Below are 15,637 nucleotides of genomic sequence, written 5' to 3' on the forward strand. Positions count from 1 at the left end.
ACCTGACGAGCTGTTGGAGTGTAAGGTAATATTTTGTGAAGGGATTCAGGGAAACCAGTTAGCTGGATTTGAGTCCTGGAAATGGGAAGTACAATGCCTGCACTTTAAAGGAGAGGTCTAGGATACTGGCAATTTGGAAGGACATTTAAACTGTCGTATCCGAGCGCCTCTGGAAAGACAGTGATTATGTATGAGTGATGGTGATAGTGTTGAATGATGATGAAAGTTTTTTCTTTCTTTTTGGGTCACCCTGCCTTAGTGGGAAACGGATGACGTGTTAAAAAAAAATGTATGCGCTCAGATGAGTTTAATTCTAATTTCTTAATAATTCTTGAACCTGTAATATTTCCTTTTAATTCCTAAAGAAGCAGATAAGATTCCTTTCCTGTAAGAAATACACATTGTACAAGATGATTAAAATGTCAGGAGCAAGGGGATAGTAACTTCTTCTCAATCATTTACTTAAAAGACAAAGAAGGAAATTTTAAATTTGGGTTGTTTGAATGTGCTGGGCGATGTACGTACAAATGAGAAGTTAATTGTTAATGTTTTGAAAAAAAAGCTGGATGTCTTAGCACTAAGCAATACAAGACTAAAAAAAAAGGGGTGGGAGAACTTTAATGAGGAGTAGTGGTAATACTAAATGTTCAGCTATGGGGGGGGGGGGGAAAAGAGAGATTTAAGTACAGTGGACCCCCAGTTATCGGCTGGTTCTGTTATCGGCCAACTTGGTGATCGGCCGGTTTTTCAGCGCCCGGTTATCGGCTGTTAATTCGGTGATTGGCCATTTGGGACGTGTCTGTCCACCGCCCCCAGCCGCTTGCGCGTCAGTTTGGCTGTGTGTCTGGGCGAGTGAGGAAGCTTCTGCTCATTCATCTAAACATTTTGCTATAATCCATTGTTTTTTGTGGTTATTGATTGAGTGCAACTGCGAGATAAGCAACCATGGGCCCAAAGAAACACGTTACATAGTATATAAAAACATGAAATGTTTATATGCGATGTATATTTAATAATAATCACTGGTATATTAAATGTCTTATTTTACATTAATATAGACATTTTCATTAATCCATCTATGATAATTTCTTCAAAATTATATAAGAAACACGTTACATAGCATATAAACATGCACTGTTTATTATATGCAATGTATATTTAATAATCACTCTTTGGCACATTAAATGTCTTATTTTACATTAATATAGACATTTTCATTAATCCATCTATGACATCATCCTCAAAATTATATATATAAACATGCAATGTTTATATGTTATCGAGTGGAGAGTCGGATGGAGAGTAAAGATTACATTTTCTCTGATGCAGGATTAGAGAAAACTGTGAACCTGGCGACTGGTGCAGTAACCACCCTTCATATGCGTTTGTTTACAATTCTCAGCATGAATTATTCATTACTTCTCCCTTTGTATATGATGGCATCTGATAAATTAGACACATGTGTGTAACTCTTGGGTATCTTTATTGAGGAAACGTTTCGCCACACAGTGGCTCCATCAGTCCATACAAAGGAGAATTGTGAAGAACAGGAGAAGAATGAGGTAATCAGTCCCTCAACCTTGAGTCGATGTGGTCAGTCCATCAGTCTTGAATAGAATACAGCATATGTGCTGAGAAGTAGCTTATACAGTGGACCCCTGACATTTGATGGCATCGACATTCGATAAATCTGACATTCGATGCATTTTAACGCAAAAATTTTGCCTCAACATTCGATGGAAAACCCGACATTCGATACGATTCGTACGAAATGTGTCCACGTGTGGCCTGAACTGCCCCGTGTGTGCCAGTGTTTACAAGCCAGCCAGTGTGCGCACATCTAAGGATACATTCGGTACATTCCATATTATCCATATTATCACTGTTTTTGGTGCTTGTTTCTGCAAAATAAGTCACCATGGGCCCCAAGAAAGCTTCTAGCGCCAACCCTGTGGTAATAAGGGTGAGAATTAGTATGGAATTTAAGAAAGATTTTGAAGGGTTTGGGGCTAACCCTGAGAAGCCTATGCCAGTTGTGGAATCCATTGTGCCTACTTCAAAGATTAAGGAAATGTGTGCAAAGTGGGTTGAACTGCAAACCTTTATGGATAAAAATCACCCTAACACAACTATTGCAAGCCGTGCTGGTGACTATTACAATGACAATGTTATGGCCCATTTTAGACAAATCTTAAAGGAACGGGAGGTACAGAGCTCTATGGACAGATATGTTGTGCGACAGAAGTCCAGTGACTCTCAAGCTGGTCCTAGTGGCATTAAAAGAAGAAGGGAAGTAACCCCAGAAAAAGACTTGATACCTCAAGTCCTAATGGAAGGGGATTCCCCTTCTAAACACTAACACCATCCACACACTCCCCTCCTCCCATCCCATCATTCATTCATTCATTAAAGATTTGCCGGTACTTCCGGCCTGGGTCTTCTCCAGATGGTGACCCGGCGCCCATCCCATCAATCATCACCAGATCTTCATTAAAGGTAAGTGTCAATTATTCTATTGTTATTAATCTATTGTTGTTGTTGTTATTGTAATTATTCTATTGCATTAAACTTAATATTTCATGTGGTAAATTTTTTTTTTTCATACTTTTGGGTGTCTTGCACAGATTAATTTGATTTCCATTATTTCTTATGGGATAAATTAATTCGATTTTCGATATTTTCAACATTCGATGAGCTCTCAGGAATGGATTAATATCGAATGTTGAGGGTCCACTGTATACCGTAGACAGGAGAGTTGTAGCAGACATAGATGGTGTCACATTTGTTCAATGTGGAAGTAGGTCATGCCTAAGGGTTAGGCAAGCGAAGAATTCCCAAGTATTAAGATCCCAAGAAGTTGCAGTGTCTGACAGGATTGTAGACAATCCTGTCAGACACTGATAGGATTACTAACAAATTATTTGCCAAACAAAATTTTCAGTGCTTCCCAAGAAATAAGCTTTGATAATTCTATTTACTCATGTTTAAGTCGCAATCAAATCCAACCCCCTCTCACCAATGTACAGTGGACCCCCGCATAACGATGGCATCACATAGCGATTAATCCGCATACCGCTTGTTTTAATCACAAAAATTTTGCCTCACATACCGCTTAAAAACCCGCTCACTGATTTTCGTCCGAGACGCGTCCAATGTGCGGCCTGAGCCACGCTCACATGTTCCGCCAGTGGCATTGTTTACCAGCCAGCCTCCGCGGTAACATCCAAGCATACAATCGGAATATTTCGTATTATTACAGTGTTTTCGGTGCTTTTTCTGGAAAATAAGTGACCATGGGCCCCAAGAAAGCTTCTAGTGCCAACCCTACAGCAATAAGGGTGAGAATTACAATAGAGATGAAGAAAAAGATCATTGATAAGTATGAAAGTGGAGTGCGTGTCTCCGAGCTGGCCAGGTTGTATAATAAACCCCAATCAACCATCGCTACTATTGGTGGTACAGCTGCTGCTGCTGCTGCACTGTCAGCTGCTGCTGCTGCTGTAGCATCGTCTGCTGCTGCTGTAACATCGTCTGTTGCTGCTGTAGCATCGTCTGTTGCTGCTGTAGCATCGTCTGCTGCTGCTGTAGCATCGTCTGCTGCTGCTGTAGCATCTTCTGTTGCTGCTGTACCACCGTCAGCTGCTGCTGCTGCTGCTGTAGCACCGTTGTTGGTGTGGCTTATTGAGAATACCAAGAAACAATTAACCCCAGAGGATTTTCCACCCAGGATAACCCAAAAAAGTCAGTGTCATCGAAGACTGTCTAACTTATTTCCATTGGGGTCCTTAATCTTGTCTCCCAGGATGCAACCCACACAAGTCGACTAACACCCAGGTGAACAGGGAAAAATGCCTGGAACTAGTGCTCATATTGGTGAATTTAAAGCCAGCAAAGGTTGGTTTGAGAGATTTAAGAATCGTAGTGGCATACACAGTGTGATAAGGCCTGTTCTGGAAGAAAATGCCAAACAGGACCTACATTACTCAGGAGGAAAAGGCACTCCCAGGACACAGTGTCTCATCAGTCATTGCTGCATCTTCAATAAAGGTAAGTGTCATTTATTCTTCATTTAGTAGACTAGTACATGCACAATATATACTGTGCATGTACTACTCTACTATTGTGCATGTATCCTTCTCTTTGTGTGTGGGAAAATGTATATTTCATGTGGTAAAAATTTTTTTTTCATACTTTTGGGTGTCTTGCACGGATTAATTTGATTTCCATTATTTCTTATGGGGAAAATTCATTCGCATACCGATTATTTCGCATTGTATTTTTTTTTTATTATTTTTTTATTATCACGCTGGCCGATTCCCACCAAGGCAGGGTGGCCCGAAAAAGAAAAACTTTCACCATCATTCACTCCATCATTGTCTTGCCAGAAGGGTGCTTTACACTACAGTTTTTAAACTGCAACATTAACACCCCAAGGTTTTAGCGTCAGTAACTCTACTAGCTAGACCTTTCCTCTCATCAAGTTCCCTATTGCAAACCTAACTACAGCTTTTTATATATATTTGTAAGATTACAGACAGTATGTAAAGTAAAAGGACACAAGTGCAACTAATGTGACATTTTATAAAATGTGACATTAGTTGCACTTGTGTTCTTATACTTTACATAACTATAGTATTACCAAACCAAATTACCCTATTACCAAACCAAAAGTACCCTATTACCAAACCAAAAGTACCCTATTACCACACCAAACTACCCTATTACCAGAGTGCTTTCATGCGATTACTAGCACATGTTCAGAAAATTGGGAAGCAAATGCCAATATCATTTTCAGTTTTACCCAAGCAATGAACTTTGATAACCGTTTCACCTAAGATGTCAGACGCTGCAACTTCTTGGGATCTTAATACTTGGGAATTCTTCGTTTGCCTAACCCTTGGGCACGACCTACTTCCACATTGAACAAATGTGACACCATCTACGTCTGCTACACCTCTCCTGCCTATGGTATATAAGCTACTTCTTGGCACATATGCTGTATTCTATTCAAGATTGATGGACTGACCACATTAACTCAAGGTTGAGGGACTGATTACCTCATTCTTCTCCTGTTCTTCACGATTCTCCTTTGTATGGACTGATGAAGCCACTCTGTGGCAAAACGTTTCCACAATAAAGATACCCAAGAGTTGCACATGTGTCTAATTTTTCAACGTGTCAGTTCTCTGAACCATTCATCTACAATGATGGCATCTAAAGGTAGTTGTTAGAAACGATTAAAGTCAGTGAACAGTGTAATAATATGGCTATATAGTGTAATAATATAGCTTTGTAGTTTAACCTGGGGGAAAGGGGCTACATGTGTGTACTGTACCTACATCTACCTCTACCTACACTGACTTCCTACAAATAAATACTACTCACCTCTTGCCCTACATTAAGACTACAAATATTTTAAGGTAAGTAATGAATGTACTGTAGCAGTAAATGACAGAGATTAAAGAGGTGTGCAATGTGGACTAGGGTGCAAGCTTTTGTAGAGAAACACCGTCCTGATCAAAATGAAACAAGCCGTATCTGTAACATGTTCATTGACAAAACCCTGTCCCACTTCAGGGAAATCTTAGAGAGATGCCAGAAACAGACCTCTATGGACAGATTTGTTGTAAGACACGAGTCGTGACTCTCAAGCTGGCATTAAAAGACAAAGAAGGGAAGAAGTAACCCCAGAGAAGGCTTTGCTACCTAAAGTCTTTATGGAGGGGGGATTCCCCTTCCAAACACTAACTCCTCCCTCTTTCCTCTTCCCTATCTTCCAGAAGCCAGCATTAGCCTTCAATAAAGGTACATAATACTTATATAATTGTTTAAAAAATTATTTTTTTGTGAATATTTTTATCTGGAACGGATTAATTGTATGTATTTCCATTAATTCTTATGGGAAATATTAATTCGGTTTTCGGTTATCGGCCGACCTTCTATAATGAATTGCGGCCAATAACTGAGGGTCCACTGTATTCAAATTCAAGAACTATGTGAATTAGAACATAGAGAGAAACTGGTAGATAGATAGCAATATATATTAATAACATCTTATATGAGTAATATGAGTATCAAAGAACCAGAGGTGAATGTGGGAAGTGTGCATGAGGCAGTGGGTGGAATGAAAAAGGGCAAAGCAGCTGGAACAGATGGGATTAATACAAAGATGTTAAAAGCAGGTGGGGATATAATTTTTTGAGCAGTTAGTGTATTTGTTCAATGTATGAATGAAAGAAAAAGTACAGTGGACCCCCGGTTCGCGAAGCCATCGGTATCCGATAAATCCGGTATCCGAAGCATTATATCGCAAAAAATTTGCCTCGGTTCCTGTTACAAAACCCAGTATGCAATACGATTCGTACGAGACGTGTCCACGTGTGGCCTGAACTGCCCCATGTGTGCCAGTGTTTACAAGCCAGCCAGTGTGTGAGCATCTAAGGATACATTCGGTACATTCCATATTATCCATATTGTCACTGTTTTTGGTGCTTGTTTCTGCAAAATAAGTCAGCATGGTCCCCAAGAAAGCTTCTAGTGCCAACCCATCGAGACCAAGGGTGCTACTGACTATTGAAATTAAGGAAATGTGTGCAAAGTGGCTTGAAGTGCAAACCTTTTTTGATGAAAATCACCCTGACACAGCTACTGCAAGCCGTGTTGGCAACCTGTACACTGACAATGTTGTGAACCACTTTAGAAAAGTCATAAAGGAACGAGAGGTACAGGCCTCTATGGACAGATATGTTGTGCGACAGAAGTCCAGTGACTCTCAAGCTGGTCCTAGTGGCATTAAAAGAAGAAGGGAAGTAACCCCGGAAAAGGACTTGCTTCCTCAAGTCCTAATGGAGGGGCATTGCCCTTCTAAACATTAAAAACTTCGACACTCTCCCCTCCTCCCATCCCATCAATCATCACCAGATCTTCATTAAAGGTAAGTGTCAATTATTCTATTGTGATTATTCTATTGTAATTATTGTTATTGTAATTATTATATTGCATTAAACTTAATATTTCATGTGGTAAAAGTTTTTTCTTCATACTTTTGGGTGTCTTGCACAGATTAATTTGATTTCCATTATTTCTTATGGGGAAAATTGATTCGCTTTCTGATAATTTTGGTTTACGATGAGCTCTCAGGAATGGATTAATATCGTGAACCAGGGGTCCACTGTACTTAATTAAGGACTAGCAGAGAACATGTTTAGTTCCTTTGTAACTGTAAGGCAGTGGAGAGGTGTTCCTGTCAAACAATCATGGTAGGACAATCACAACAAATAATCATGTCATAAACTACCATGTACTAAATAGAAGATATTAAAAGTTATAGCAAAGTTACTCAAAATTTACACTAGGGTATATAACTGGCATTTGTTCTTAAAGAAATTATTCTTAATCATGCATTTAATTTTGGATTTTGATCTTATAGAAAATTTAAATAAGTATTTTTAGTTATTAAAGTTGTTTACAATTACAATATCATAATTTGTAAACTATTAGATTTCCTCATACAAATTAGTACTATCATTTTTTCTTTTGTTAAGTAGTTTACACTGAACACCAGATTTCATTTTGAATATATCAGAATGAATTACAGAAAAAAATGATCAAAGGCACCTACAGTCACCTTATTTATCTTGACCGCAGAAAAATATTCACTCATACTGTGTGTGTACTCACCTATGTGTGGTTACAAAGGTCCACTCACAGCTCCTCTGTCTGTCTCTCTCTCTCTCTGTGTACTCACCTAATTGTGGTTGCAGGGGTCGAGACTCAGCTCCTGACCCCGCCTCTTCACTGATCACTACTAGGTCTTCTCTCTCTCTCTCTGCTTCCAGAGCTTTGTCATACCTCATCTTAAAGCTATGTATGGTTCATGCCTCCACTACATCACTTGTTAGGCTATTCCACTTCCTGATGACTCTATGACTGAAGAAATACATCCTAACATCCCTCTGAATCGTTTGAGTCTTCAGCTTCCAATTGTGACCCCTTGTTTCTGTGACCCCTTGTTTCTGTGTCCCCTCTCTGGAACAACCTGTCTCTGTCTACCTTATCTATTCCATGCAGTATTTTGTATGTCATTATCATGTCTCCCCTGACCCGCCTGTCCTCCAATGTCGTCAGTCCGATTTCCCTCAACCTTTCTTCATAGGACATACCCTTGAGCTCCGGAACTAGCCTTGTTGCAAACCTTTGCACTTTCTCTAATTTCTTGACGTGTTTGACCAGGTGTGGGTTCCAAACTGGTGCTGGGTCTTCAGCTTCCACTTGTGACCCCATGTTTCTGTGTCCCCTCTCTGGAACAACCTGTCTCTGTCTACCTTATCTATTCCACACAGTATTTTGTATGTCATTATCATGTCTCCCCTGACCTGCCTGTCCTCCAATGTCGTCAGTCTGTGTGTGTGTGTGTGTGTGTGTGTGTGTGTGTGTGTGTGTGTGTGTGTGTGTGTGTGTGTGTGTGTGTGTGTGTGTGTGTGTGTGTGTGTGTGTGTGTGTGTGCGCGTGCGCGCGCATGCATACACTGCATATAGGGCAGATGGGATGGGATGAGAATGAGGATAAGGGGAAAAAAAAAGAGAGGACAGTTAAAATGAAAATGGTAGGGGGGTGGGAGTAAAAGTTGAAGGATGGGTGTGTATGTGTGTGTATGCACGCACACATATACTGCATATAGGGCAGATGGGATGGGATGAGAATGAGGGCAAGGAAAAAAAAGAGAGAAGAGTTAAAATGAAAATGGTAAGGGGGTGGGAGTAAAAGTTGAAGGATGGGTGATTTAGAAGGTAATGAGAAGGGAGGATTGGAGAGAAGAGAGTAGAGGCAAGGGAGAGAAAGACATGAAAAATGAAAGAATGAGTAACAAGAGTATGGTTAGGGAGATGGAAGAGAAAATATTAGATGGGACAGAGAAATTAAAATTGTATTAAGACCATATAGGAGAATTATTTATTATTACCTTGTGCTCACAGAGGTCATCTATTTTGGCTCCTAATTTGGCTCGTAGGTAGTAATGATGAAATACTTTTCCATCCCAGAATGCCCAAGGAACCGCCTGCCAAGAAATAGATCATAGCTTAACTATTGCCACTGAAACTCATTTTTTATATACTTCGTCCACTAAATTATTTACGAAGTTTCAACCAGATGCTAATGCCATACCTGAGACATGCAAAAAATTAGTTTAGATGAAATCATTACAAGAAGTTTTAGATGGAAAATTAAAACAATCTGTTGAACAAGAAGGCCATATCCCAGACATGAAGGCAATGAATCCTGTAAGTAGATTAACATACATAAGTAAATAGTTTACCTCTCGGTGGTGATAATAGAAAGATGAAAATATTGTACACTACTGTATTTGTAGCTCTTAGATGTAATTCACTCAAAATTCTCCAAAACTTTAAAAAACAATTATCATTTTAGAATTTCTATTTTTTTTCTAACCCTTTCAGGGTCCAAGGCCAATATCTGAAGTGGTGCCCCAGTGTCCAAGAATTTAAAAAAAAAAAAATTTTTTATTTTTCTTATGAAATGGTAGAGAATCTTTTTCTGAAGGTAATAAAACAAAAAGTACAAATTTTGATGTGTCAGCGATATTTACGAATCGGCGATTTTGCCGACTTTGACTCCCATTTTAGGCCAATTACATTATTCCAGTCGACCAAATTCTTAGCTATTTAACTAGTATTACTTCTATTCTATCGATTGAGCACAAGAAATCGCCAAGTCAACTGTTTCAACTACAAAATAAAGTGATTGGAAATTGGTAATTTGGCCAATTTAACACAAAGTTCAAAATAGGGTCCAGAATAAACAATGTAGGTATTCCTGGCACTAAACTAACATTTCCTCTGTTCATTAGTTACGTTTTGAGGCTTTACAAATAAATTCCATTTTAATTTTTTATTCACATAATGAATTTTTATTCACACCAAAAAATAGATTTACTGTTATGCAATATTGTAGTAATTGTATAAATATCATCACCATATTTGTGAATGTATATTAGACCCACCAGCTGGTGTGTATTAGACGTGTGAGGTCGTTTGTTTACTCTTGAACATTGGCAAAAATTTAACATTTCCGCTAATTTGAGCTCAGTTTCAAGCCATTTCCAGTGCTAAAACCAATCAAAATCATCTCTATATCTGTAATATGTCTTCCCTTCTATCAAATGAGACCAAGAAATCGCAAATACAACTATAAAAAACATACGAAAAAACACTACAAAGTCGCTGTTTTGATCGAAAATCATGGTCTCATTTTTTTTTTCTCTCATTATAAACAGTGTGCTGCAGGATTTGTTTTATGTGGTGCACACATACCACATAGATGTATTCTCTCATATCTAGGCCCAAATTTACCACTCACAGTTTATCAGAGTGAGCTGAGCTCATTCAAATTCAAACTTTATTCTCTATAAGTATTACAATGCTGAGTTTACAGAATTTGGTTATTGTGTGGTTTACATGTAGTAAATTAATAATTACAGAGTGTACCACTAGAACGCCTAGCATGGCCAGGCGTTCTGGGCAGACTTATATTAAATCTTAGGTTTAAAATGTTACAGAATTATGAGATAAGTTGGTATTATGGCTAAGTGACTAAATACTAGTTGTGAGTTTAGCAATGTGAATGCTTTTGTTTTGGCACTATACATAGTTTCAGTATTGGAGTATCACAGGCCAACTTTTGACTAGTTAAGATTCATTATTTTGAGATTGAGATTGATATTTCTGTTTATGGTCAAATGGGTGGGTGAAAGTGTGAACCACCAGGTGGTATTCGTATTATTAGTTGACAGGGTGTATCAGGGAGATAAGATGTTTTCTGATGGTAGTTTTGAAGGTGATGAATGTGTCTGCAGTTTTGGAATTTTCAGGTAGGGTGTTCCAGATGTTAGGGCCTTTGACATACATTAAATTTTTGTAAAGGTTTAGTCGGACACGGGGAATGTCATAGAGATGTTTGTGTCTGGTGTTGTGCCTGTGGGTTCTGTCACAACTATCAAGAAAGCGTTTTAGGTCAAGGTTAATATTGGAATTTAAGGTCCTGTAGATGTAGATTGCACAGTAGTAAGTGTGGATGTACTGAACAGGGAGTAAGTTTAGATCTATGAAGAGTGGGGGGGTGTGTTGCCAGGGATGGGATTTAGTGATTATTCTTACTGTGGCTTTTTGTTGAGTTATTATTGGCTTTAGGTGTGTTGCTGCAGTTGAACCCCAAGCACAGATAGCATAGGTGAGGTATGGATATATAAGTGAATGGTATAGTGTGAGAAGGGCAGTTTGCGGCACGTAGTATCGTATCTTGGAGAGGATCCCAACCGTTTTGGATACTTTTTTGGTTATGTGTTGGATATGGGTGCCGAAGTTCAGGTTGTTGTCGAGGTATAGGCCTAGGAATTTGCCCTCATTATACCTGATAATTAGAGTGTTGGCGATGTTAATTTGCGCATCTCCTGCTCTGCTACCAAACATAATGTAGTAGGTTTTGTCAACGTTAAGCGTAAGTTTATTGGCTGTCATCCAAGTCGATATTTTGATCAGCTCCTCATTAACAATGGTGTTGAGGGTTGCAAGACTAGGGTGAGAGATGACATAAGTCGTGTCGTCAGCAAAGAGAATGGGGTTCAGGTGTCGAGATACGTTTGGAAGATCATTGATGTATATGAGGAAGAGCAGGGGACCAAGGACACTTCCCTGCGGAACTCCAATATCAAGTGGCTGTGTTGTTGATGCTGTGTCTTTAATGGTGACATACTGATACCTATTAGTAAGGTAAGATTTGAAATATGCAAGCGCATGGCCTCTTATACCATAATGGTCAAGTTTGTGGAGTAGGATGCCGTGGTCTACTGTGTCAAAAGCTTTTCTTAGGTCAATAAAAATTCCTAGTGGATATTCCTTATTTTCCAATGCTGTGTAAAGCAGATCTAGCATTTTTATAATTGCATCGTTAGTGCTTTTATTTTTCCTGAATCCAAATTGGCAGGGGTTGAGTATGTTTTGTGACGTTATAAATGAATATAGTCTCCTGTGCACGAGTTTCTCAAAGATTTTGGATAGCAATGGTAAGTTTGATATTGGCCTATAGTTGTTTAAATCTGTAGGGTCACCATCTTTATGTATTGGTGTAACCCTTACCGTCTTGAGTAGTTTCGGGAAGGTGCTAGCTTCTAGTGACTTGTTAAAAAGCAATGAGATAGTATGTGAGAGGACATGGGCCACTCTCTTGTACAATAATGGTAGGACATGAGACAGATTCCCTGAGTTATTTTTAAGTGACTTTATAATCTTGGTGACTTCCGTGGACTCAGTTGGAGCAAGATAGAAGGAATTTGGGAAATTCCCATCTAGGTAGTCCCCAGCATGGGCATTGGTACGTGGGATTTTATTGGCGAGATTAGAACCTATGGTTGAGAAGAAGTCGTTTATCTTGTTAGCTGTGTCGGTGGGTTGCAGTGGTGTTTCATTAGGTTTAGTTAGGACAATATTCTTGTTTTTTTCAGTTTGTGGGTCCCTAGAATCTGAGAGAGTGTTTTCCAGGTCTTTTTTTATATCTCCTCTTGTGTCAGTGAATCTACTGGAGTAGTATAGTTGTTTGGCTTTCTTTATTACTTTGGTGAGGACAGATGAATAGTGTTTAAGAATATCTTTGTGTATTAAGCCCTGTCTATATTGCTTTTCATATTGGTGTTTCTTATCAATGGATTTCAGAATGGTGCTGGTTAGCCAGGGGCAACCAAGCCGTTTGTGATCTGTTTCGTTTTTATAGGACAATGTTTGTTGTATAGTCTAAGTAGTTTGTTAAGAAAAATGTCTGTCCAGTCATCAATACCATTGGCCTTGGAGAATTCTGTAGGCCAGTCAACAGTCTCTAGGTCAGCTGTGAACTTCCTTATTGAGGCCTCATCATGGAGTCTAAATGAGACTTTGTTGTATTCAAGTGGTGGTTTACTAATGTTTGTCAAGAGGAAGGTAGGGTAGTGGTCTGTAGTGCTATCTGTGATTATCCCTGATTTAAGGGGGGCTAGTATATTGGTCCATATGTGGTCTATTATGGTTGCACTTGTTTCAGTGAGCCTGGTTGGTTTAGTTTTTGTTGGTATGAGAAGTGTGTTGTTCATATTGTTGATGAAATCAGTTACAGGCTGATCATCTAGTAGGCCAAGGCATAGATCTATGGTTTGGACCCTGAACGTAAAGCCATAGATCTACGGGACGGACCCTGAAATTCAATTCAATTCAATTCAAGTTTATTCTCTATAAGGGTTACAATGTGGGGTTTACAGGTTTTGGGTATTGTGTGGTTTACATGTTATAAAATACTAATTACAGAGGGGGCCACTAGGACACCTAGCATGGCTAGGCATTTCGAGCAGACTTAGATTAATTCTTAACATTAAATCCTTACAGATTATGGTATTAACCCTTAAACGGTCCAAAGAGATCAACGTTCAAATTCATAGTACTACAAAAGTAGATCTACTTTTTTTTACATATTTTCAAATATAACAAAAAAAATGTAGATAAAAGATTTTTTACACGTTTTCAAATGTAAAACAAAAAAGAAGATCTACATTTTTTTACATACTTTCAGATGTTGAAAAAACATATATATACGTTTGGACCATTTAAGGGTTAAGGCTAAGTGACTACATAAGAACAAAAACCTTATTGTTCCTTACAAATTTCTGGAAACTTTGGCAATTTTTCTGAATAAATGATTACTTTCTGAAATTCTAAATACAGAATCATCTCACAATTAAAAATTTACAAATATCAAGAGAGCATTCCAAAATTTCAAAAACTTATACTGAAAAAATAACCATAATTTTATCTAATATAAATGTACAAGAGAATATTGGTACCAACACTCTTATACAAGTGTGAAGCATGGTTTGTTAATGTTGCAACGAGGAAGCTGGAGGCAGTGGAGATGTCATGTCTAAGGGTAATGTGTGGTGTAAATATTATGCAGAGAATTCGTAGTGTGTAAATTAAGAGGTGGTGTGGAGTTGCAAAAAGTATTATTCAGAAGGATTTAGAGACGGCCGACTTGTTGAAAAAAAAATTGAGGTATGGGGAAGTGGAACAGAATTCTTCCTCCGTAAGCCATGCGTGTCGTAAGAGGCGACTAAAATGCCGGGAGCAAGGAGCTAGTAACCCCTTCTCTTGTATATATTACTAAATTTAAAAGGAGAAACTTTCGTTTTTCCTTTTGGGCCACCCCACCTCAATGAGATACAGCTGGTACGTTGAAAGAAAGAAGAAAGATTGAGGTGGTTTGGTCATTTAGAGAAGTTGGAGCAAAATGGAGGGTGTATAAATCTGTAATGGATGGGAGGAGAGGTAGAGGTCATCCTAGGAAAGGATGGAGGCAGGGGGTAAAAGAGGTTTCATATGCAAGGGGCCTGGACATGCAGCAGGCTTGTGTGAGCATGTTAAATAGGAGTGAATGGAGACAAATAATTTTTGAGACCTGATGAGCTGTTGGAGTGTGAGCAGGGTAATATTTTGTGAAGGAATTCAGGGAAACCAGTTAGCCTGATTTGTGTCCTGGAGGTGGGAAGTACAATGCCTATACTTTAACCCTTAAACTGTCCAAACAAATTTACGTTCACATGCGTAATGCTCTAAAAGTAGATCTACGTTTTTTTACATATTTTCAAATATAACAAAAAATAATAAGTTGATCAAAGTTTTTTTTATATGTTTTCAAATGTAAAAAAAAAAAGAAAAGAAGATCTACTTTTTTACATACTTTCAAATGTTGAAAAAATGTAGATCTACGTTTGGACAGTTTAAGGGTTAAAGAAGGGGTTTGAGATACTGGCTGTTTGGAGTGACATCTGAGCTGCCATGTCTAGGTGCCTCTGCAAAGATAGTGATTATCTATAAATGATGGTGAAAGTGTTTGTTTCTTATTTGGATCACCCTGCCTTGGTGGGAGATGGCTTGCGTGTTAAAAAAATAGAAATAAATTTAAAGTAAAAATTCCCGTGTTAATTTAGAAAAAACTTGAGCAAAAGTTTTAAATTATAATTCAGAAAAAATATTTTTCTGAATTCTTTGTCTATATAGAAGAGGGGTATCTTTTTTTTCTACATTTTGGAAGCCCCTTCATGTACATTATTTTAATAGGAGATAAATTGCATAATCTTGTAAATTATTATTTTAAGTATTGCATTTAGATACAGGATTAAATTATATACAAAAATGATTATAATAATTTGTGTAAAGTCCTACTTACATATTTTCGTTCAACTGGAAAGTCACATGCTGCCAGGAGAAAATAGAAATTGGCCAGTCCCTTCATGAAGATGGCAGCGACATGCACAGCTCTAGCATCAATTCTTGGGAGTGCAATGGCACGAATCTGGTTAAGGTCTTCTCGTATTGGGGACAAAAAAGCAGCCATCATGGCATTCATCTCCCAGTCCTTTAAGATTGGCTTCGGATGACTGCACTGTTATTACAAAGAAAAAATACAAAATAACAGTTTTTTTTTTTTGGGTGTGTATGAATGTATTCATCTATATGTGGTTACAGGAGTAGAGTCACAGCTCCTGGCCCCATCTCTTCACTAGTTGCTACTAGATCCACTCTCTCCCAGCTTTAACCCCTTG

General features: G+C 38.4%; 1 protein-coding gene across 9 annotated transcripts in view; it reads right to left on the bottom strand.

The window, feature by feature from the left end:
- Positions 1-15,637, bottom strand: part of LOC128694738 (constitutive coactivator of peroxisome proliferator-activated receptor gamma) — a 173,513-nt gene that overhangs the window by 20,597 nt on the left and 137,279 nt on the right. For all 9 annotated transcript variants that reach the window (XM_070095966.1, XM_070095958.1, XM_070095963.1 and 6 more), the window contains 2 exons: positions 15,262-15,477; positions 8,963-9,058 (listed from right to left, as the gene is read on the bottom strand). In XM_070095966.1, coding sequence (XP_069952067.1) covers positions 8,963-9,058; positions 15,262-15,477 — 312 coding nt within the window. The remainder of the gene's footprint in view (positions 1-8,962; positions 9,059-15,261; positions 15,478-15,637) is intronic.

This window comes from Cherax quadricarinatus, chromosome 51 (genome assembly GCF_038502225.1).
Source record: "Cherax quadricarinatus isolate ZL_2023a chromosome 51, ASM3850222v1, whole genome shotgun sequence".
Classification (NCBI taxonomy): Eukaryota; Metazoa; Arthropoda; class Malacostraca; order Decapoda; family Parastacidae; genus Cherax; species Cherax quadricarinatus.